Source organism: Oryzias melastigma, linkage group LG8 (genome assembly GCF_002922805.2).
Source record: "Oryzias melastigma strain HK-1 linkage group LG8, ASM292280v2, whole genome shotgun sequence".
NCBI classification, from domain to species: domain Eukaryota; kingdom Metazoa; phylum Chordata; class Actinopteri; order Beloniformes; family Adrianichthyidae; genus Oryzias; species Oryzias melastigma.
The window spans coordinates 10,973,830-10,998,017 of NC_050519.1; the positions used below are offsets into that span (position 1 = coordinate 10,973,830).

The 24,188-nt window shown below is 39.1% G+C and overlaps 2 protein-coding genes and 1 long non-coding RNA gene across 6 annotated transcripts; 2 read left to right on the forward strand and 1 right to left on the reverse strand.

Moving 5' to 3' along the window:
• The first annotated feature begins 226 nt into the window (after positions 1 to 226).
• Positions 227 to 3,594, forward strand: pycr1a (pyrroline-5-carboxylate reductase 1a). Its single transcript, XM_024272380.1, has 8 exons — positions 227 to 339; positions 640 to 711; positions 795 to 865; positions 954 to 1,133; positions 2,332 to 2,553; positions 2,658 to 2,750; positions 2,935 to 3,098; positions 3,256 to 3,594. Exons 2-8 carry the CDS (start codon positions 645 to 647, stop codon positions 3,422 to 3,424), a joined length of 966 nt encoding a protein of 321 aa, XP_024128148.1. The 5' UTR covers positions 227 to 339; positions 640 to 644; the 3' UTR covers positions 3,425 to 3,594.
• On the reverse strand, positions 2,594 to 4,412 carry LOC118599055. The gene is made up of 2 exons (XR_004948334.1): positions 4,235 to 4,412; positions 2,594 to 2,783 (listed from the first exon to the last, which is right to left on the reverse strand). It is a non-coding gene; the product is annotated as an uncharacterized LOC118599055 (long non-coding RNA).
• LOC112146520 (transcription factor MafG) lies at positions 3,875 to 20,352 on the forward strand. Of its 4 annotated transcripts, none has more exons than XM_024272385.2 (3): positions 3,875 to 4,078; positions 16,138 to 16,210; positions 16,304 to 20,352. In XM_024272385.2, the coding sequence occupies exons 2-3, from the start codon at positions 16,175 to 16,177 to the stop codon at positions 16,754 to 16,756; spliced, it is 489 nt and encodes a 162-aa protein (XP_024128153.1). In that variant the 5' UTR covers positions 3,875 to 4,078; positions 16,138 to 16,174; the 3' UTR covers positions 16,757 to 20,352. The 4 variants fall into 4 exon arrangements, with proteins under 4 accessions (XP_024128153.1, XP_024128152.1, XP_024128150.1 ...); XM_024272384.2 differs by having other exon boundaries at positions 3,879 to 4,078; positions 16,295 to 20,352; XM_024272382.2 differs by lacking the exon at positions 3,875 to 4,078 and adding an exon at positions 4,435 to 4,713 and having other exon boundaries at positions 16,295 to 20,352.
• Positions 20,353 to 24,188: the final 3,836 nt, after the last annotated feature.

A 24,188-nucleotide genomic window follows, 5' to 3' on the forward strand; every position in this document is an offset into this window, starting at 1 on the left:
CCTCATTAATCCACTCAAATATCAGCCACTTCTGTAGAAGTACAAAATATTATATTCTCAGTAACCCACGTTCAAAAACTGATGTGGTTGTCATAAAACTTTATATTATACTGATAAAAACCGGTCAAATTCAACCAATAAATACACAAAAAGCTGAACAATCTGAACCTTTGCTGTATTTAGGTCACTGGACCACATGTAGCAAGCTCCTGCCCGCCCACCACCATCTCCTTTACCGTGATTGGCTAAAGATTTATGACGTAGACAAACGCTGTAATCTCATTGGCTCGCTCACCTGCCAGTTTGAAATAGTTATACACTTGGACGGAAGCGTTCACGGTAAGCTCGTTTCAGGTTCTTCTGCGGGTCATTTACGAGTTAACCGGTCATTTAAAACCCGGTTTATTATTTAATATTTAATATTATTTACAAAGGGTTATTTTCTTTAAACAAATTCTTTGTGAAAATAGGTTATTTGTACGTTTATAAAATGTCGTCGGGGAAGGAGGAAGTAAGGCGGTGTTTACTACTGCACACAACCAAGCATTTGTTGTGGAGTAAAGAGAGTTATCTACCGCCCACGTGGAACCAAAATGAAGATGTAAGTGTTTGTTATCGTCCATGTTTGTGCGTTCACAGCCAGAATGAGTGTGGGCTTCATAGGAGCGGGACAGCTGGCCCACGCGTTGGTGCGAGGCTTCTCCGCTGCAGGTGAGTTGGTGGCCTTTATACTTCTGCTACAGAGCTGATGAACCCTGTATGTAATCCTGTTTCATGACATTTACCCCCTGAAGGAGTAATTGCCACTCACAGAATCACAGCCAGTTCTCCAGACACGGACCTCCCCACAGTTCATCAGTTGCGGGTCAGTAACTCTTATTTTGGATCATTTCTATGTTGAATTCCTATCATTTATTTAAACATTTTGTTCTAATTATTTGCTTTTTCTTCAGAAACTGGGCATTAATTTGACCACCAGCAACAAGGAGACGGTAAACAAAAGTGATGTCCTGTTTTTGGCTGTAAAACCTCACATCATCCCTTTTGTACTGGATGAAATTGGGCCTGACATTGAGGATCGACACCTGATTGTGTCATGTGCTGCAGGCGTTACAATCAGCTCTATAGAAAAGGTGAGTAATTCCCTTCAAAATGTGCAGATTTTCCTTCACAAACAAGACTTTCCAGTCGATCTCAGATCATTTCACTCTGCTGTAATCATACATTTTGAAGTCACAATAGGCGTGTTTTTACATGTCAACAAAAATCTGATAACAGGGTTTAATAAAAAGTATTAAATCAACAGATCTGACACATTGACACACATTGCCAGAATTTATAATGCAAGTAGCTCTGCAAATTCGATTACACTCTTCATTTATACTCCTAAGGGAAAAAAGTAATGGCTAGATTTAGGACATTTGACCTTGGTCTTTTGTTTTCTATCAAAATTGCTGTTGCTATGATGGACAAAAATCAGAATATCTGATTTACATGTACTAATATAATAATTTGACAGCTCAAAAATCAGGTACTGATAAGATTTTTTGTGCATGTAAATGGGCTAAGCTATTAATCCCACCTGATTACTGGTAAAATAGCAAGAAAACAGTTGTTGGCATTTAAAAAAAACTATCACTTGAGTACCACATTGTTTTTTAAACAGTTATAATGCATGTATTAAATTATTAAAATGGTAAATAATGAATACTTGTGTATTAAAAAGGAATCCATTCTTAAAACCTGCTTATTCCTGTTCAGAATTAAGGGCCTACCCAGCTAGTGTCAGAAGAAGGCAGAGTATACCCCTAGATCAGGGGTGTCCAAATCCAGACCTTGAGGGCCGACCTCCTGTAGTTTTCTAGAAATTTTGCCTTATCTGCTGCTGATTTTCTGGATTAGGTGTGTTTAGCCAATAAGGAGCTTTGATGACAGATTGTTGGAAAACATTTAGGACACCGGCCCTCAAGGCCTGGATTTAGACACCCTTGCCCAAGCTGATGTCCCAGTTCTTCAAAGGGTCCCATAGTCAGAAAACCACACATTTGCATGTTCAAGAGACAATTTAGTCACCCGTTAACCTACAAAGCTTGTTTTTGGACTGTGGGAGGATGCTAGGGTGCAAGTAGAAAACTCTCACATGGAAACTCTTCATAGAAAGGTACCAGGAATTGAACCTGGCCCTCTAAATTGTAAGGCAGCAGTGCTAACCAGTATACCACCATGGAGCGAAATAAAAAACAATCAACAGCAAACCATTTAAAATAGGCAAACATGAGCAGGCAGGAGACCTCAGATGTTCATAAAATATTGATTTGCTGTGTTTTCTAGAAACTGCAGTTGTATCAAACCTCTCCAAAAGTGATGCGCTGCATGACCAACACTCCAGTGGTGGTACGAGAAGGAGCCACTGTGTATGCCACAGGTACACATGCAGACGTGGAGGATGGAAAGCTGCTGGAACAGCTGATGGCCAGCGTTGGCTACTGCACTGAAGTGGAGGAGGACCTGATTGATGCCGTCACCGGCCTGAGTGGCAGCGGCCCTGCTTATGTGAGCTAGTTATCCTTTAAACTGTCCAGTCCAAAAATACTTTTTGTTTTTATCTTTGGTCCTATTTCTATTATTGTAGTTGTGGGTTTTTTTTGGCTTTGTAGGCATTCACAGCAGTTGATGCTCTCGCTGACGGTGGAGTGAAAATGGGCCTTCCGAGGAGACTGGCTGTGCGGCTTGGAGCACAAGCCCTGCTGGTACAGCCATGTTTTCCATGTGTCTACCACCAGCTGTGGATAAAGAAATACAAGAAGTTCTTAAAATTTGATTTAAACATTTTTAGTCCTATTTTGTATTAAGGCTGGTCCTTCGCACATTCTGGATTGCTAAATTAGTTGGATGTGACATTATATATTTTTTTCTTTTAATGCTCCTTCAAAGGGTGCAGCTCGAATGTTGCTGGATTCGGAGCAACACCCCGGGCAGCTCAAGGACAACGTGTGTTCACCAGGGGGCGCCACCATTCATGCGCTTCATGTCATGGAGAGTGGAGGCTTCAGAAGTCTCCTTATAAATGCTGTGGAGGCTTCTTGTGTAAGGACAAGGTGAGTTAATAACTGAAATAAAATAAATAAATTCCATCAAGCACCTAGTGTTGTCCTTGTGATGTGTATCATTCAGACAGCAGAGGGCGCTGTATGCAAGTATTTTTGCTAAGAGGGTTGTAATGACTAGAATTGTTTAAATGTTTTCTTTTGAAAGGGAACTTCAGTATTTGGCTGACCAAGAGAAGATCTCTGCAGCTGCTATTAAGAAGACGACACTGGACAAAGTGCTTCAGCAGCCTGGAGTGACAGCAGATGCTGTGGGAATAAGATCAGGGGGGATCAGTATCTTCAACAGCAGTAAGCCTAGAACCAAAAAGAAATGATTAGCAAGCTTTGATGATGTATTTTTTGTTGATATGTCACTGAACACTGAATTATAATAAATGTGGCGGGGGAAAAAAAGGGTGTAAACAGAAAACTATTAAGGTCAAAGGTAAATATGTAAAAAAAAAAAAAGATTTTTTTGTTACAATAAAAGTTTGCCATTGTTAAATGTTTGTTTTTTCTTTTCAAAGTTTACATAAATATAGTTACAATGTATATACAGTGGACTTTTATGATGAAAATTAAATTTTTTGAATTAGATCTATAATTATATTTTTCAGTTTTATTAAAAGTTAAAATGTATTAAAATAAATAGACAACAGCACTTAAAGTTGAATGAGTTATATTTAAAGGTGAAATGTTAAAATATATATATTAAATGTTAATGTAGACACAGGAATTGCTTTTATTTATAGATTTTACTTTTTCCTTGAGCAAAAAGAGCGTTCCTGAATGAAACCACGTGACAAAACACGATGACGTCTGGCTTCGGTACAAGAAAGGAATCAACAAGGAGCGCGTGAGCCGATGTCTGAAACCCGCTTTTTTCAGTCAAACCGAAGCCCAAAGTGCCTCTAATGCCCGGCCGTCCGCTCGGGGGGTTCATAGGAGGAGTTTGACGTCTCCACATAGACTCTTCTTTTTGTAGTCAGGTGGGTCTGGAAGACGAACTGTGTTGTTATGCTGAGTCTGCATGCCTTTGCCTCGCCGCTGACAGGCGGTTAGCATAGCTAGCTTGTCAAAATTAGCGCGGGTTGTTGCCGAAAATGGAAAAATATCGTCGCAATTTATTTAGCGAAATGACTTACCAAGGGGTTTTGTTTTGGAGCACGTGTTGAGCTTCGAAAATGCTTAAAAAGGCTCGCTGTTTAAAATCATTAGCCGCAGGAGGGGAAAATGACATGATGTGGGTTTGTTGCGGCTCATTTCACGTGTGATTCTCCCTGGCTGAGGAGCTGCTCGCCTCGCCGCCGTGCTGCTGCCACAGCTCTAGTGGGCAGGTTCGAACGGGGATTTCCTTGCTTGTTTTTGTAGGCGGGGAGTTTGCCACTTTGACAAACTGGGGCTTGAGAGGCAGGAGACCGGAGTCCTGGAATGCCACGGCTGCCGTAGTGTTTGTTGCAAAAACAAATAAACAGTATTAAGGTATATTTCGCGTGCTGCCCACTGTACCACAGCGCTTCTTTGTGGTTTGTCAACTCATGCGCTTCTTGCTGGTCAAACCTGCTGCTTCATCGCTCGTGCACAGGAGCAAGCGCGAACCGAGCCAGCGGTTTAGCGAGATCAGGTTGGTTCTGCGGAGACATATCCTTTACGATTACACATCTCTGCATGCTGTTGTCTTTTTGATGCTTAGATAGATTAACATTATCCGATTGGTGCTGAACCGCTTCACCTGAGGGTGACAATTCATTTACTTAAATTATAACAATGGCAGCGCCAAATCACACCCGCCGTCCTTGGGTTTATTATAGCAGTTCACATCAGCGATATTTTATTTTATCTTATTAAAAAAGCTAACGAGTTGTAGCGACATTTTTTTTATCATGCTGAATCATCACTATGATGTCTTCTCGGAATCCACGCCGAAATATGGCACCGCCGGACAAAGGTCTGCTCGCTGCAAGAAAAAAAAGAGGGTCGATGTTTATCATCAAGCTGCAGTTAATAAGGAGATTGAGCAAATTGATGCTGATGCTGTCGCGCGAGCCGCTCATCAGACGTCAAGTGATGACCATCACGTGTTTATCAATAACCTCATCAGCATCCAGTCGAGAATGTGGCTTTATTGCAGCGTCTTCATGATGCACATCAACAAAGTGGAGGCGAGTGCATTTAGACTAAGTGCTGTCAACTGCATGTCAAAGCCATTAAAAATTGCTCGATAAGCAGTTATATTTGGAAATTGTTTGTGATGCCTGCTTACAAATGCTTCAATTGGGTCATGTGTTTTTAGGGTGTGTGGAAACAGGGAAAAAATAAAACATTTGAAGTATTTTGATTGATAAATTATGTATTAAACAGCTTTAGCTTTTTATGAGGAGTGTTGCTTATCCTTAAATTTTAAGATTTATTTTCTGTTATTTCAGGGCAGACAGCTGTGTTTTGTTTCTTCGTGTTTGACATGATGAGATTTACAGCTTATTAGAGTACTCACTTATAAAGGGCGCGTGTAATGAATTATCCATAGAGAGCCTCTGTGCAATTTGAAAAGTCACCTTGGAAACTATTGAGCACATATATAGGCAGGACTCGCAAAGATAGAAGTTGCTCATTCTTGCTCAGATATCCAACTTATTTCATCATCTCTGTTCATGCGATCCGGGCGCCGAAATGTGTTTGGAAGATGGGGCAGCCCTACATCTGAAGTGCAGCTTTGCAATAAAGCGCAATGCCCATCTCTGCCTTTCTCTGCAGGTAACAAGGAAAGATGATGGTCCATGTAAGCGACCAATGAGCCAGGCAGGGCTCTGAGGCACAGGCGGGTGCTTGCTCTAAGGATTATGTCTTCTTTCATTAATAAAACAAAAAATAATAATAATAAAAAGAAGGTGGGATGCCGTAGAGGTGAACTGAGTGCACGATTTCTAACCGTTGGCGGTGTTTGGAATGGGCAGGCGGTGTGGGGTGGAAGAGGATATGTGAGGTTGATGAAACACGAGGCAAGACTTTACCCTGCATAGAGTACACTCTGGCCACCAACATCTCTTTATGTCAACATAGCGGTGTCTTGGGAGTAGTTATGCCTATTCAGGACAATTAATAGCCTCCAGAAAGAAAAATAAATGTGGGATTTGTCCACAAAAATGCTGCTTAAGCTGCACTGGGAAATAGAAATGCCTTGAGGAAGAGAGGGAAAGAAGATCAATATATTTTCCCCCCTTTTTGTAATAGGGAGGGAATGCTGGTGATGAAACCTCTTGCAAGCATAGAGCGGATTATGATTGCTAAGCATTGCAATATGCCCTCTCCACTTCTCAAAGTGAGACTTTCATCCAAACAGAGAAGAGAGTGTTTGATGAATTTCTTGGAACTTGAGTTAGACATGCCACATTCATTAGTACTCTCTGTTTATTCATAATTTAGAATATTCACTATGAGACCTGACATGTGAGCATAAGTGGTCGACTTTTTTTTTTTCTCTATGTTACTTTCCTGTTGGATGTTTTCTGTGCAGGACATACCGGCGTTAAAGTGACATAAAAAAAAAAGAAAATGAAGTGTGCTGCTCAGCTAGTATCACTGCATTTTTAATGAGCTTTAGGCGACACGACTGATACCGTTCATCCTGCGTTCTGATCTGGTTATGTTTTACATCTTCCAAGGTTAATATGTGAGATAAAGGCAGAGCAGGGAAGCGAGCCAGATTGAGGAATTTTGTCAAGCAACTAAATACTTTATTCAGTATTTGAGGCTTTTATAAATATGTTGATTTTATATTTTAAAGGCATACTGTAATCTAAACGTTTGCAATATATTTTTTTTTTATCAGATAATGTTTCTGCTGTTGGAATTTGATGAATTCAAGGTTCTTTTTAAGGTAAAAGTAAATAAATAATTATTTCAAATGTAACATATGAATATTTTAGTATTGTTAACTGAGATTTTCGACTGAATAGAAATGCCCCCATGCAGTCACACTTATTTCTCTTAGGAAGCATTACATATGTTGAGCGGCTCTTTATAGCCTGTGCTACACTGTTGTTTTATTAGGTCAGTGCAATATTGCATTTAGAATGAATGCAAGCACTTTTGTAAAGCTCTAAGATACTTTGCCAACGTGTGGGTTGCCTGCAACCCTTACTTCCTCTGCCAGTGCAGGGCTGGAGTATCGAGAGCTATTCTCTTCCTGTTTAATCAAGTCCTCCAGGCAGATACCATGGAAGGCCAATACAGTTTCTTTTCTGCTACTTCTACTAACGGAGCAGCTCTGAAAGTAAACAGGAGCCACCGAGCAAGGAGCTGCGTTCTGCCAGAAAGTATCAAAACATTGGCGAATGCAAACGAAGTCTCGTTATGCAAGGGTTCCAGAGAAAGCCACAGTCAGTCGCATTTGGTCGTTTTTTGTAAACCTTTATTTCTTCTTTTTATATAATCTTTAAAAATTATATAACTATTGGCAATTGTGTTCTAAATTCATTAATTATACGAATTTTAGAAAATAAAATTTAGATGAACAGCAGCTTTATTCTGTTGAGGGTTGTGGGCGTGATGATAGAGCTCGTCTTGGACACTGAAACATGCAGGACATGCAGCCAGCCTATAGGACACTGAGACGCGCCTTATGTAAATTCCCTTATGTATATCAGTACTGAAAGATCTAAGGTTTAAAAAGAAAAAAAAGTATTATTTTTGGTGCTTAAAGACGTTTACAGAAAACCAAAAGCTTTCCACAAAACGTTTATTTTCTGACTTCTTTTGAAACTTTTTAGAACGTGAACTATCCTAGAGTTATAGGCGCTCCATGCTCTTTTAGAAGAATAACGTTTATTTTCCCTTTGCACATTATTGCACAATACTTGCAACGCTTTGAGAACATCCAGCCTCAAAGGTGAAAGTGTAAGATACAGCAAATCAATATCCTAAAATATATATATATTTTTTTAAAGTATTAAAAAAGGATTTTAAATGATCATTTGACAAATAAATCATTATTAAATGGAGTTGCATCAAATCCTGAATTGTAATCATACTGATTTAGTTTATTTTTCATTGCAATAAAGACAAAATCATTTTGCTGCAACAATTACAATGATTTAGTTTTGTGTTTTTAAATTATTATTTATTGAACAATTCTAAAATACTGAGATACATTCTACATAAATCTTTAAATTAAGTTATTCCAATGATAATATTTCACCTTTTTCTGCTTCTGTCTTTAATTACTTTTAGACATTTTTTGCAGCTTTTAAGGTGCTCAACAGGTTTTTTGTAAGATGTTGGATTCACTTTAACTTTGTGAGATTAATCAGTCAAATTATTACTTTATAACTCATCCTATAAGTCAATATTACATTTTTTAATAATCATACAATGTAAATAAGATTAATATTTAAATTGGTATCTTTTGCTTGTGTTGCATCATTTTAAAGTAGTAATTGTCTGTAGTATGATGAGATAATTGCTAATAACTGTTTAGGAACTGACAGTACAGTAATTAATGATCATTATCTCAAGTTTGTGGACAGTAAAAGTGACAGTCATACTGTACAGAGTTTTCTTTGCTGGCATGTAATCCTTAATTTCAGGGGTCAAAGCTGGCATAACATTTTGGTTAGCCTTTCCCAGAACCTCCACCAGTCAGAAATACTAGTTATACATTTCCTCTCCACTACAAGCGGATCACATTTCCCTCTGAAAGCTGCTGAATGATTCCTCCTCTCCCTCTTTTTGTCACTCTTATTTCACGCTCTGAATACTTAGTGGTTAATAGCTTCCCTCCTCTCTTCCCATTCGTACCTTCCTCATTTGTGGACACGCACACACACGCTCACGCGCGCTGTTTTCTCACCCCACAAATTCACACCACTCATCCCGCGTCTCTTCCAGAGCTATCAGAGGAGTCCGATTTTTAATTTGCAGTTAAATGGCGGCCGACACATGCTGCTTACTTGATAATTGACTTACCTCAGCTGACAGGAGAAATGATTAGATCTGAGTATTGGGCGTTCTTATCAGATTTGAATTAGAGGGGAGGGGCTAAAAGTAGTGCCTCAAATTGGGCATGAATAGTTGAGAATGGCTACTTAAACTATGCAGGGTGAAATCAACGCTTCTAAGCAAAGTTGAAAAGTTACAAAACAGAGCAGCACAAGTAACACTTGGCTGCAATTATAGAACTATTATCAATCATATGCATAAACAATTAGACTAGCTTCAAGTAAAAGAGGAATTTATTCATTATTGCTTTTTATTAGGATATTATTGAAACAAAAAAAACATTTACTATTTATAGGAGACTTACATTTAGTTCCAACACATAACTACTCTACAAGACACGCAGAGGACGGTCATTTCACTTTACTAAAAACAAAAACATCAAAAAGACTGTTCTGTTCAGAGGCGTGTCATTTTGGAATTCATTACCAAAAGCTATTTCACAGTCAAAAAGCAAAGTTATTTTCAAATTATCTCTAAAAACATACTTACTTAAAATAAAATAAACACTTATTGACAATATTAAGCAATGCGATTATATTGGGTTGTGTGTGTGGTGGGAAGGCAAGAATCACATTTATGTTTGTAATTTTTTTTACTTATTTTGAATATTTATATATGTTAATACTTATACGTATAGCTATAAATGTAAAAGTTTTGTGAAATGTCTGCAATAATAGTTGCAACTTCTTGGTTGCAACTAATGGGGGTCTGTAATTAAAAAATGTTGGTAATTGCATTAACCACATCTAGGGAAATAAGGAATATTCACAAATAGAAAAACAGAAAAAAAGTTAAATCAATTTTCTTAGGTAGTTTACTTGTTTAATTTTGTTGTATTTCGGTTTATTTTGTTGTATTTAAGTTTACAGTTTTCCACAAATTTTACGAAAAGTTTATGGAGGTTACAACTTATACTTTCTCTTTCAAGGACATATTTTTATTTTTTTTAATTTATCCACAATAATTTCAGGTTTTGGATAATTTTTTGAACCATTGTAAAAGCGTTTTTAGTGGTCTTTTAATTATGATTTTGTCGTTTTTAGTCAGAATCAACAAACTTGTGTCCTTTTCTAGAACATAGTTTCTGCAGAGCGGCAGTAGTTCATCAGAAATTCACCTCTAATTTCTGGGCAAGACTGTTGCCGCGGAGTAAGCCTGCACTCATTTCCTCTCGTTCCCTTGTTTACATACTTTTCCACAAGCTTACAGCCCCTCACAACCCCATTAGCAGTGCAACAAAATTGACAAACAATACCGGAGCTATCCAGCTGTTCAGTTTTGAGCCTGATGTGAGCTCAGATGAAGAAAACAAAGACGTAAATGGATCCACGTGACTGTAAGTGGATGAACCGTAATGGAATGGTGCAGGGGGCTTGTGGCTTGCCGATTGTAGCTTGTACGTAACAACTGCAAGCTTCTTCAAATGAGATTTTTTTATTTGCTCCTCCTGATTCATTACGATCTAAAATAGAAATGTAATTTTCATTTTAATTTTCCTTATACATGCTTTTCGTCATGAAAAAACTTATGCAATTTTCATTGGAGTGGGTCTTTAAGAAAAGTGGTATAAATGGGACTAAAAACTCACTTACATTGTATTACATGTATCAAGAGATTTAGTGGATCTTTAATCTTGTTTAGCATGAACAGCTTTGTGGAAGTTTTTGAATTTTAAGTGATTTCACTCTGAAATGATGGAGCATAATGGCGAATATTTAGCTATTTGTTTCAGAGAACCAAACCACTGTTGGATGCTGAATGTGTTTCCCTGTGTTTTTTTTTTTTTTTTCATCAGCATGCACCTCTGCTGTCCAGTTGTATTCAGTTCATTAGCAAGCTGGCACTACCAAGTGTTTGGAAGCTTCCCGTTTTGCGAATTGATCAGGACAATTTCTATTTATTTCTGCCTCACTCTCTGCATGTGGATCTCTGTGAATATTCCGTGTGGGTGTATGTGTGTGATTAGTTGGGTGATATTCAATCCGCTGGCCTGTCTTAGCAAACCCCATCCTGTTAGTCCTTTACAGTCGTGTTTAGTATTCAGACGGCAGGCGCTGTCGTAATCTGGATTCCAAGGCAGGTTGCTGGGGTTTTTGTTTGCTCTTATGGCCCTGATAATCTTGTTACACTGTTGTCAAGTGGAGCTGGCCCTCCCTGCAGGCCTGAGCCACCCTGTATGCCACCTCCACCACCAGAAATATACCCCCGCCTCCCCCCTTACCCTTCCGCCATTTTGAGACAGTTGTTGATGGAGAAGCCTTGGATGTATCCTTGAAGAATCACCTCTTGAACATCTTTATTCAGCCTCCCACCCCTCGCACCGTCTCCCACCCCTACTTGAGGCAGTAAACGACGGTGATAAATATTCATCAGAGTTGCTCCGTGTGGGGAAGCAGTAGCCTCGATTCCCTTTCAACAACCAGTCCCCCAGCTAATGCTGTCCATCCTTGGCACCACCCCCTAGAGAGATCCTGCAGAGGGGACGAGATAATTAAAACAAGCAACAGGCTCAAGGCCAGACCTATCATGTCACATCAGCATTTATTGCAACAGATCTTGGATTAGTAAGTCTGATAAAATATTAATAGGAGCTTCTCTTTGCAGGTTAAAATGAACAAAGGCAGTTTCTGATTGTTGGCTGGCTTTCTCTCATCATATTAGCTCCACTTGACAGCTCTTTAATTTGGTTCTTGCTGAGATCTTCCTCTTTTTTTTGTCGTATTTAATCTGTTTAACACAAACTTCCTAAATGTGTTGAGTGTGCGTTTGTTCCCCACTCTTAATCTTTTCATCTCTCTTTGTTTTTTCTTCTCTTTCTCTACCTCCCGCCATTCCTTTTCCGTGGGTGACCACACTCAGCGTTTTCTATTTCCTGTGGGTGTGATGTCTCTCCTCCAGAAGCAATCAGCTCTGACTTGTCAGCGTTCTTCCAGGCGATTCATAAAAATTCAGCAGGCATTTACCGAAGCCGTCTGTGTCCCTGCACCTACTACCTCCGGTCCTGCGCTCCGTCCTTCTGCTTTCACCTACTGCTCTTTTTTAGGTCGGCGTTCCAAAATACCTGAAGGAATTCATGTCAGAGAATGTAGTTGAGTTGTCAAATAAAAACAACCTCCTCGCCACTGGGTCGTTCACCGCGCGTTCTCTGATTTTCCTTTGGTCCTTTACAGAAAATCAGCGGTTTGTTTTCATCTTTTTGCCTCCATGTGCAAGGCTTCTTTGTCTGCGTGAGGTATGACATGCCTGATGGTGGAGGGGAGCAGCTGTGCATTGGACCTTGTCTGTGTTGTTCTGCCATGCCCTGTCATTGGTAGCCGTCTGTTGGCAGCAGGCTGTGCTGGAGGCTTGCAGCCTGGGCGCTATGTTTCCTCCATGTCATATGGTGAGCTTTCCAAATGCCAAGCCATGCCTACTATGTTACCCTGCACAGCTGTGTGACAGAACTTGCCTCCTAAACCTGCAACATGTGCCAGTTCTTTGCATCATTACAGTCTTGCGAAATAAATGTCACATGAAATTCAAAAAATGCTTTCTTTCTTTTTTCTCATCCCTGTAGCTATTAGTGTGGTACTTTCCCCTCTATTTATCCATTATCTGTGCATCATCAGGCAGACCATTATCCCATTATGTTTTGCATCTGTGGTCCAAGTGCTTACTGGAAATTAGCCACCACAAAGGCCTGTGAAAGGTAGGTGTTACTATCAGACAGCTATTTATAGTCTGCCCATCAGGGATGAAGCTATCACGTTTTAAAAAGTCGCTTTTTATATTGGCATCTGCTGTGTGAAGCTTTTTGCTTTTATAAGGAGCCAGAGGACTTCTTTTGAAGTAAAAGCATCACAAATTCCAGTCACAATCTGACCTCGTGTTCTGTCCCCAGTCTGTGTGATAGTGCCATATTCAGGTCATTTTTAACAAGCGTCTGTCTCTCCCTGTTTGGCTCAGGTGACCAGTCCACCTGTAGCACCCCGTTGTTGCCATGGAAATATCCTGGCCGTCTTGGTGCACTTCAGAGCAACGACTCTGCTTTGTTTCTTTCCTCCTCACACCGAGCTTCTCTGCACACATCACGCTTGACTAGTTTAATGTGCAGGTAGGGAGGAGATAAAACCATGCACACGCTCCACTCTAATTCCTCTCGTATTCTTCTTTTTGATGCCCTTTTTTTCAGCTCTGATGCTAAAAGTTGTGAGAGTCGGTGTGTTCAGCTGGAACACACTACTGGCTGTTTCAAATCAGCTTACTGAGGCAAAGTAATGGCTGGGCTGACTGTGGTGGGTGCTTGTGTCGCTGACACAGCAGATACTGTGTGTGGAGTAGAGCACCCAGGGCCACAACTGTGTGTGTTTGCGGGTGTGTTTATATTTATCCGGTGACAGAGCTCACATGGTGGAATGCCCGACCTTCTGTCCGTGTTAACACCGGCAGGTTAGATTTCTTGCCTGTACAGCTTCTCCCGGTCTTCCCTCACCACTGATATGGCAGAATAAACTGCAGTGCAATCTTGTTATTCTGGATATTCCCGGGCTCTTAAGTACAATATATCCCCTTTACATTGATTTATGGGATTTTAGCTGGGCACCCGCCAAGACAGGTGCGAGTGTCTAGACTGGATAGCTTAGTCAGTAAAAGAAGGCCTGTGTCCCTTTGGTGAGATGATTTTAGCTGACTGTGGAGGAGCAATATAGAGGCTCTAGTCTGTTTTCCCTCTGACTTGAGTTAAAGAAATAGTTTATTTCTGAAAAGTAGTTAACTAACATTCCCCGATAAGAGTTTAAATAAATTTTCTGCTGAAGTCTTAGTCATATTGATCCGTACGAGTGCTGTGGGTTTTTGGGTTTTCCTGTCCCACTTAGGGTCGAGTTGAAGAGGAGTGCAGGTGTATCTTGCAGTTCCCTTGTGGGTCATGCAGCCACCTTAAGGGATGTCATAAGATTGGAATGCAAGATTGTCATGCATGTGGTACAAAGGGACGGTGTAAAGCCTAACCGTATGCTACACCATTAAACCAAGTGGTGTGGAATGTGAATTGTTGCATACCTACTGCAATTGTGCTAAATTTAAGAAGGATTTAGTATTTATTGTTTTAATATATTACACCGGTGCAGGAATCAGCAACCTTTAACAGTAAAAGAGCCATTTGAGCTTGATTTTTACTGATCAAAAGGAGCCGCATAGTCTTACTTTAGCCTTTAAGAAAATTGGATTTGCATTCATGACCTTCGGTTTTAAAAATAAGTATGAATTATGTCTATTTTTTGGCACAAACAAAATCAAAAATATAAAAAGAACTTAGCATCTCTCAAAATGTGATCTTTTTTTTATGTTTGACTGAAGCTAAAATAACCTATTTTCAAAATAAAAGATGATCTGTGCAGCTCTGGGCAGCTAGTAGCCAATGTTGTACAGCACAAGATAATATGTGCTTAACTCATAAAAGATCGAACTTTTTACTAAAGTTTTGCTTATAAAATCTGTGCATTCTGGAGGTAGTGTTGAGAAAGAAAACAATTTCCGGTCAACAAGTATGTAAAAACCTACATAGTTTTTCATCTATGTGCACCTCAGCCATCAATTTATAAATTAAAATAATCTGAATTAAATAAATGCTAATGAAGTAATCCTTACTTAAAACAATTTTCATGTTATTTTCTTGTATTTATTTATTTTCTGTTCTTTTTCCCCTCTTTGTCCTCATCAGTCTTACACTGCGGGATTTTGTTATTTTAGTTTAGGGCTGGACTTTGGTAGTTTTTGCTTGCGGGCTTTGTTTATTTAGTTTCTTTAGGTAGTTTTGGTCAGGCAGCCATTAGCAGGGAGCTGCTGACTCAGATGGTCAACATGGCCGGGTCAGCAGTCTCCCTGATTTATTTTATGTTTGGCCAAGGAGCCACCATGGAGAGATAAAAGAGCCACATGGGGCTCTGGAGGTGCAGGTTGCAGACCCCCGCACCAGGGTTATTGAGGGCAAACCAAAAGGTTTTTCTTCATTATTACTTGCTTAAAAGCAAAAAAAAAAAAAAAAAAAATCAGAATTTTTAGTTTTTAGCTATTGTTTTGTAATAAACAAATCATATATTAATTTGAAACAAAACCAAGACTCAAAAATCAAGGTTTGAACTGAATAGTAGGGAAAGTGAACCACTGCATCCGGATCCGGCCCGCCAGACGCTTTAATCCGGCCCAGTTGTGAAGAGAATAAAATAGAAAGTAGTTTGGAAAAAGTACGTTTCTAGCCCCATTTTTGTGGAGAGTTGTGGTTCTTTAAAAGAAAATGACCCAAATGCACAATTCCACCACTAGGGGGAGCACAAGAAAACTAAAACCTGCATGACAATAGATGAAGAAATACACAGCATATCTTTGCAAACGTCTACCACATCTGGGTAAGATGCAGTTTGGTTCCGCGGGAGCCTCAACGCTGTTAAGTTCCTATAAAAATGATAAGGTGTGACACCACAATTACCAAAATGTCGTGAAAAAAAAGAAAGATTGACGTAGAGTACCGCGCTTTCTAGGAAAAGTTTTATTTATTCATTTAGCTGAATGCAAAACCCGGATGCCTGGTGTGTAATCAACAATATAACCACCATGAGACTCACAATAAGGAAAAGTTTCACCGTTAGCAGGGGATAGTTAAGGAAATAGATTAGTGACTTGCACTATTACTGTAGATAACATTGTGCTTGAACATTATGCTCATTATTCCAAGGTTAGTGCAGACAGCCCCGATACACCCGTAAGGGCAGTGTTGTTTGAGGGTTAAACTGTGTTGCATTTAAGAACAACCCGTCCTGCAGGCAGAGATGCAAAACCACAAATATAGTTGGTTCTTTGTAATAAATGCACTAAAAAGCCATGTGCCACTTGTTCAGCAAACTTGGCAACACTTTGGAAGAAGTCTGAACTCCATGGCCCACTTTTTGTATTTTTGGGACGTTGTCAAACTCTAGCTTCCTTTCCAGAAATAAATTCTTTTGTAGTTCATTGAGATATTTTTGAAACTGCTGTAACCCCTGTTTGATACGACTGATGATTGATCTCTCCACAGAACGACCAGCAGTGCAGGTGAACACCGCTGTTGTGGCATGACGACCACAAACAAGGGAAACAAGGCCTTAAAGGTGAATATAAAGCTCACTCAAATGACTCCCAAATAAAGCTTTAAATCGTGAACGTTAATGTCAATCTCAACACTAAATAATCAGCATCTACAGGTGAAGAGGGAGCCGGGGGAAAATGGCACCAGCCTAACGGATGATGAACTGGTAACCATGTCCGTACGGGAACTGAACCAGCATCTACGGGGGCTTTCAAAAGAAGAAATCCTGCAGTTGAAGCAGCGGCGGCGCACCCTGAAGAACAGAGGCTACGCTGCCAGCTGCCGGGTGAAGCGGGTCACTCAGAAAGAAGAGTTGGAAAAGCAGAAGGCGCTGCTGCAGCAGGAAGTGGACAAACTGGCCACCGAGAACGCCAGCATGAAGGTGGAGCTGGATGCTCTGCGCTCGAAGTACGAGGCCCTGCAAAGCTTCGCTAGAACTGTGGCGCGAAACCCCGTGGCCTCGGCGCGAGGACCCATGGCCTCCGTTATAGGGCCGCTCATCCCTGGTAAAGTAGCTGCCACCAGCGTCATAACCATCGTCAAATCCAAAACAGAAGCTAGGTCGTAGTAGCAGAGTGGACCAGGGGAGGATGGTGAATTAGTCAGTGCATTGTAACATGGCGCAGGATTTCCTTTGGTAAGATCTCAGTTTACTGTAACACTAACTATATGCTTCCCAGTTCACCCTCAGCAGTTTGACTCAGCAGTCTGTGCTTCCCACAGGACTTTTCTGCCTGGAGTTACCAATTCCGAATGTTAATTTATTATTATTTATGTATGTAAGGTGCTTGTTTCTTTAAATCTAAGCTTTTGAGTTTTCCCGTCCAAAATGCTGACTAAACTAATAGTCATTTCTACATCTCATTCCCTATGATAGAGTATAAATAGACATCACAGCTTGAATCTCTCTGCTTGTTATCCTGCACTGACTCTAAAAGGGAGGACAAACTATTCTATTGGTTTAATCCATGAAAAGAAAAAAAAATCTAAATTTCAATCTCAAACAGCATTTGTTTTGTCACATTTGTCTGTAAAGAGTCTAGGCGTAAAACAACGCTCCCCAGCCTCTCTGTTTATGCAGCTTCAGCGAGGTCGTTACCCGAGCACACGCGGTGTGCCGCCACTTCTAGCCTGTAGCCAGGTTGCAGGACCAGCTAGACGGAGCTCACGGAAACAGGAGTTTATGACTGGTAGATGCAATAATATACGTATGCACTGAAAACAAAGAGAATCTCACATGTTTGTGGTAAAAGTGAAAAATCGATCAGCACTTCTCAGAGATATTGTTCCAGAGATGAGTGCCATTTCTGTGTCACAGGATTCTTCTACAGTATCTGAAAAACCTGAATGTTATTGAAGTAATATCCTCATTTACTGAGGGCAGCAAACAAACAAACAAAAAAAAAGTGGAAAACATTGTTTTGCTAATGTGTTTTTTCTTTAAATTTTGTGGGATATATATATTAATATATATATAAATATATACTTTTTGTAATTACTTGTTAACAGGACCGTCAGATATTTCCAAAAGAAGGTCTTTACGCGAGCTTTACTGTTTCAATTGTTAAGGCGTAGAAATCTTTGTCTAATGTTTCAGCTCCTTGTTTTATTTCCTTGGTAGATTCATTTCTGTTCTTTCTAGAAATATAGAAAAAGAAAAGAAAACGAAAAAAAAAAAAAATAATCCTGTGACATCTTTTTTGCAATTGTACCAAAAGTGGCTTACTATTGAAGTCTGATAGCTTTTTTCTAGTGACTAGGCGCGTACAGTGGGGTAGCGCGTGACGTGACGTGTAAGTGACAAGTCGGCAGTGTCGTTCACTGTATAGATGTCAATGCTGTGCTATTTAAACAAATCTGTAGAGCTAAACTAGATGGTGTTAACAAGGTCAATTGTCTTGTGCGTATCGGCATCTGTGATATCCTCTGCTTCCTCGGTGTTAGTTCCAAACCATATCGTCATTATCAGTTTACTGCACTGAGCTAATGAAGACAGAAATGGCATCAGAATTTCCCAACACTTTTTAAAGTCCCCCTATAACATTTTTTTTTTATTAAAAAAAAAAAATGTTCCAAGTAGTGTTTTAATTAAAATTATGATGTTTTTAGCCAGAATCCAACAACCTAAATGTCTTAATAAGCCATTTTTTATGTTGATCTGAAGCCTCAGCCTGCAAAATATCCTCTGAGGGGGCGTGGCTTTTGGAGCTGAGCAGCGCTGCTCTGTCTCGTGACGTATTAACACTTCATTAATTCAAACAGAGCATTTCTGCAACACTTTGACAGCGATTTAAAAGGAGAAATACTTGGAAATATTATATTTATATTTGTTCTTTTTCATAAGAAAAATGCCACAAATACATGTTAAAAACTCATTGGAGGGGGACTTTAAACAAGTCGTCATTATTGTTTTTGCACCTAATGAATGCCTTCAAAATAAACTCTCTGTGACCTGAAAGTTACAGAAAGGTTTCATCGTCATTCCAACTCGATACGAGTTCGATTGCAGACGCAGAATGAATTAACCTCAAATTCTTGTGATAAATTTGAATGAGAGAAAAAAAAAATCCTTCAGGGTCCTTTAATTTGACTGGTTTTCGTATTGAGAGCAGCTGAGGGCTTTTACGTATGCACTAAGCACCTGTTTGTTTTTGCTCAGGACAAAACAGGACAAAAAAAAAAAAACGGTCAAACAATTCTGTATTAGAAAAGCGACGAGGACGGCAGCTCTTTTTCTTCCTTCTCATGTTTTTGTAGTCATAAAGGGCTTCAATCCCCACTCGGAAAGAGACGCGGCGCGAGCGCAACGAGTTACAATCAGCAACTGCCAGCGGCGCTTCGTCTGTCGCTCTGCTCCCCACTCCTACACCTCAAGGTGAAAGCTGTTGCGTAACCACATGTGTGGCGACCCCGCTAAACCTACACTCATCCCCACATCTCCGCGCCAGAAATCCGGTGACGTTTCGGTGCGAACGGCCTCCCTTTCCGGACACGCTTTGCCGCCTTGCAGTGACTGGCTCTATGTGGCTCTCGACGTAGCCCAGTATTGATGTTGCCGTCTGTGTTGCCGTGGCAGTTTTGTGGAGTGAATCTTTTTTACGTGTCCCCGAGCTTTGAATCTCCTCTGGAGGCGGCGACTTCTTTTCCTTTTTCCCTCACACATGCCCGTGTATAGTCTGTAGGTATTGATGACCATTGTGAAAAAGTGACCCTTAATATGCAACTCAGTGGAAAGGTGTGAGAGAGTAGATGTGAGACTAATCAATATTGTCAAGAGTTTTTAGATGGTGATATTTGGTTGTTTTGTTATTACTTTTACCTAAAAGCGTAATTGGCCTTTTTTTTTTTTTTTTTTTTTTTACATTCAGTTTAGAGTCAAATGGGCCAAATTAAATTTGGTGGAAATGTTGAAAATAGTGAAATAAACGGAGTAGGGGTGCTGCGATCTATTCTATCACAAGGGCCTCTTGCAATACTTTTTTTTTCCTTTTGTTACACCTGCAGGGGTGCAAGCGTTTGTGTGTATTTGTATGAGTGATTCCTCTGCTGCTGCACCTGTCATTAGTGCTCTTCGTTTGCCGTAGCATTTCTGTTCTGTGTTGTATGTACTTGAAATTGATCTTTACACTGTAATTTGTTCTGCTGATTACATTTTCTATTGGTTCTAGTTTTTTTCTCTAATACAACAAACCAGTTGGGGAGGATAAATTACAGCACTTGTGTTGCGATTGTTTTTAAGAGCTCTCAAGACGTCGGTTTGTTTGTTTGTTTTTGTTTTTTTCACCTGGAATGATGCTTTTTAAACAAACTGCAGGTTTTGTTCGATGGAGTGGGTCTGTGTTTTAAAGTTAATTAAAATTTGACTAAAGTGGGTAATTAATTAAAGAAAACGGATTAGTTTTTGTTATTTTTCCGTATTGAGTTGTAATAAAATGTCGCAGTACTTTGTATCAAAACAGACAATAGTGAATTGTAACTATTTATAAATTAAATTATTGTACTTTTTTCAATCTGTAGATAAGTACTATGTATTCATATACAGTAACAACTGTGGATTTCAATGTGATTCTCTGAGGTGTCTAAGTTATTGATGTATATAGTGTATGTTTGTTGATACAGCTTACTTTATTTTCTATAAGACCAATAAAATGTTTTGCAAAATGACTCCGAGTCGTGTTGCAATTAGGTTTTGTCATGTTCTGTGGCGTCATTGACCCACTTTGATACTTGTAAAAATAAACTGGCGGGGAAGGCTTTTTGCCGTCCAGGGTGGGTTTCAGAAGACAGCGATCATTTAGATGGCACAATTTCTTTTTCTGTGATCCAAAAAAAGCTGTTGAGCGACCCACTTTGGCTAACCTCAGCGGGCATATTTTTGGCCCGACACGAGTAAAACATTAGAGTCATGAAGGATGTCTAGGTGTGCTTGTCCTAGATTAAGAGCTAGTGAGTTAGTCATCTCTGCTCCCTGTGGAGCTCCTAACAACCCCCCCTCCTCTCCCCCTGCTCAGTGCATCTCATCAAACATCAGCCTCCTCAGCAGTGTTTCAATCCCTGCACATTCCAAACACATCTCCTGAGAGAACGTGCACCGACAAAGACAAAGATGGCTAAAGACGAGCTACATCTTGCAGCTTCACCCTGCAGGGCGAGTCGGAGCCCCCGGCGACGCCGTTCTTCCCCGTCTCCTAAACGCAGGCGGCCTCCACAGGTTTGCGTGACCTGTGCTTTAAAGCGCACTCCCGCTCTCTCCTTGGACACGCGCCCCAGACTCTTGCGTGCCCTCTGAAGAGTTGATTAATTTGGCAGGTTGGGTTAAGGTGAGCTGGTGGGCTATCTAGGACAGCATTCTTCATCTTCACCCACTTCTGCAGCAGGTGTCTGCCCCAGTTCGCCGACCATAACCTGCTGTACAATTAATGTTGCGCTCAGACCATCAGCAAAACTGATTGCAGATGCCCTACCCCGATATTTTTTTATTTGTTGAACACAAAAGCTATTCATATCAAAATCAATAATATATGATCCAATATCTATATATTTATATATGGGAATCTATCTCCTTGTGTCCCTATAATACAGAATTAGAAATTTAATTTAGTTCTGTTTATTAAATTGATCTCATCCTGGATTTTTTATTTTAATCATACGTAAGAAAGTGTTTGCTACTCAGTAATTAGTTTATAATATTTGCTATGGGTCAAGCAAATTGTTGCTTTTTTTTCTTTTTTTAGTAAAGTTGACTTAGGCTTCCCTCTGCTGGCAGCAAACCAACAATCACAGGTGATTGTGAGTTTCGCTCCTCCCCAGACGACACAAAAACAGGTGGAATCACATTCTAATCCACATTTTACTTTTTTTTATTATTTCATTTTAATAATACATACACTTAGCATTAACGTTTTAAGACAAATTATATTATTTGTTGTCTGTATAGGTCAGAGGTCAGCAACCTGTGGCTCTTTTATCCCTGTATTGCTTTTTAGCTTCAATGAAAAATGCTAATGATTGAATCCATACTAGATTAGTTATTTACATTTTGTTATTTCTGCTTAAATTTTTAACATGTCAAACAACTAAGCAAAAAATGTTTACACTAAAGTTGTTAAAGTTTTTAAAAAATGCAGTTTAAAATGATTAAAAATGATTGTGTTTTGTGCCTCACATCTTAGAGAATGACGATAAAAAGTTCAGTTTATTCTAAATGTTTTGTGTGTTTTTTTTATAGAGATTTTACTAAAATGTTGTTTACACCTGAGAGTAAAAAGGGGAAAAATTATGGTGGTGGAACCAAAATCTTAAAGATAAAAAACATCACAAAATAGACAAACATGTCCGGACACACAAAGGCTCTCTCTGATTTTGCTTTCTAATATTTTGGGATTTCTATCGGTTTCATTTGTTTTGTTAGTTGTTTGTTTTCCAATGTGTTAGATTAAAGTTGGCAAAAAATATTTTGCATGTTCATGTAAGGGTCGAACCTGACCCATAACACGGTAGGTAACAAAAGTTAATAATTTAAAATAAAAAAAATACATCAAGCTAATTAATTTCAGAGATTTGTTCTTCAGTAAAATTTAAGTAACACTATAACCTTTGTTTTGTTTATATGATTCTCTTGAGGTTATTATTTTTTTCTGGTTTTATTGAAATCTAGAGACATACTTACTTTTTAAAGGCCCCCGAAACCCATAGAAGAAAATAATAAAAACATAATGTTTATGGATATGGAAGATAACCTAGAGATTAAAAAAAAAAAAATGAATGACTGATTTTAGTGTATTTTAAAGCTGATTTAAAACACGGGTCAAAATTGACCCGCTAACCCCGTGGGTGGTGACAGAAAGCTAACACAAGAGGAGGTTCAAATGACTAAATGAGTCAGTTCCACTTATCCCTAAGGTAGAGGTCAACACATCCACAGAACGTGAAAAACTGAATCCAAAATGTAAGAATTGCATCTTTGAATTTCTGTCACTCTGTCCAGAGCCAAACCACCCCCCATCTCTTCACACCACAGCATCATCCTGCTGGTGTGCACACAGATCTTAAATACAATGACACCACCTCAAACCAGACCCTGAGAGGTCCTACAGAATGGCTAAAAGAAGAAAGTTTAAGAGGCTGCTGACAGATCATCACACAGAAAACACAAGCTTCATTGCATTCATGCGGTTTTGGAATGACCAGAAACATGACTCAGAAAACAGACATGAACACCAGAATAACAAAGAAATCTTCAAGAATGAAAAATAACTTTCTGGACGTAAACAAAGGTCAGTGTATTTATAATGCACTCAATTAAACTCAATCGAACAGGAGGCCAAAATCCAAAACACACAGTAGGTCACGGGCCGAGCACGACATTTATTGAATGCATAAAAAAAAAAAAAAAAAATGAAAACTTTTAAAACTTAACTTTTTTAACATAAATGTGAATTACAGGCAGGAATATTATTCCAGAATAAATCAACCTAAAATTCAAATAATTTTCAATATTTTACTCTCCATAAAGTATATATTCTGTCAAAACTGGGATGTTACAAGATAACATTGGACCAATAATAATAATAATAATAACATAAAATAATCTGGGGGGCCGGGTATAATTACCATTAGGGCCAGATCCGGCCCCCGGGCCTCAACTTTGACACATATGATTTATGAGGAGACACCGGAATTATAGGGAAAATCAAACCTTAATAAGTGTTATCATTAATGGTATTTATTTTAGTTTAACGGGCCACAAATATCCCCCGGGCCACAGTTTGCCTGACCTATGACCTCCAAAAATCCACAAAGAGGGAGTTTCTCTCAGATATACCATCAGAACCAGTCACTAATACAACAAAACTACTGTTAATGTCCTACAACCAATAAAAGAAGGAGTCATGTCTTCTTCCTATGAGTATATAATAATCAGCTTCAAGTGTATTTCAGAACTTATTGGAAGCATCTTCAATTATTAGACATGTAGTTTTATTTTGAAAAAAAGTGGAGTCAATTATAGTAAAATTCACTTAATTTACCCAAAATACAAAAGTTATTTTAAAAAAACAGGCTGTTAAATGACCAGATTTAATAAAGGTGTGTTAATAAAATATACAATTTATTGGGGTTTTAAAGCACAAAAATATTATTTTTTGTTTATTTTATGTTTTATGCAACATGGAAAACTACAGGGTCCATAAGGGACATTAAAGTAAAAAAAAAAAAAATAGTGGTTTCTAGTGCGCACCTTATAGTATCTCGTGCGCACCGTCCGGTGCGCACGAGATACTATAAGGTGCGCACTAGAAACTGTGTTTTTAATTAACTTAGTCCCTATAGGCTCTGTAGAAAACCTCTTAGGAATATATTTTTTATATATTTAACATTTTCTTAAATGAGCTCTAACTATGTTGAATCTATAGATTCCTTTGGTGTGAAAGTCATAAAATCGGACGTACAAACGAAATATTGTCACGTGACAGAGGAAACCATCTCTGTTATGCAACCGC

Excerpts from the sequence above, each read along its gene's own strand:
- pycr1a (XM_024272380.1), top strand. The coding sequence starts at position 645 with ATGAGTGTGGGCTTCATAGGAGCGGGACAGCTGGCCCACGCGTTGGTG. Across the intron at positions 866-953 it reads CCACAGTTCATCAGTTGCGG|AAACTGGGCATTAATTTGAC; the intron begins GTCAGTAACTCT and ends CTTTTTCTTCAG. Across the intron at positions 2,554-2,657 it reads GTGGCAGCGGCCCTGCTTAT|GCATTCACAGCAGTTGATGC; the intron begins GTGAGCTAGTTA and ends TTGGCTTTGTAG.
- LOC112146520 (XM_024272382.2), top strand. The coding sequence starts at position 4,628 with ATGCGCTTCTTGCTGGTCAAACCTGCTGCTTCATCGCTCGTGCACAGG. Across the intron at positions 4,714-16,137 it reads CAGCGGTTTAGCGAGATCAG|AACGACCAGCAGTGCAGGTG; the intron begins GTTGGTTCTGCG and ends ATCTCTCCACAG. Across the intron at positions 16,211-16,294 it reads AGGGAAACAAGGCCTTAAAG|CATCTACAGGTGAAGAGGGA; the intron begins GTGAATATAAAG and ends CTAAATAATCAG.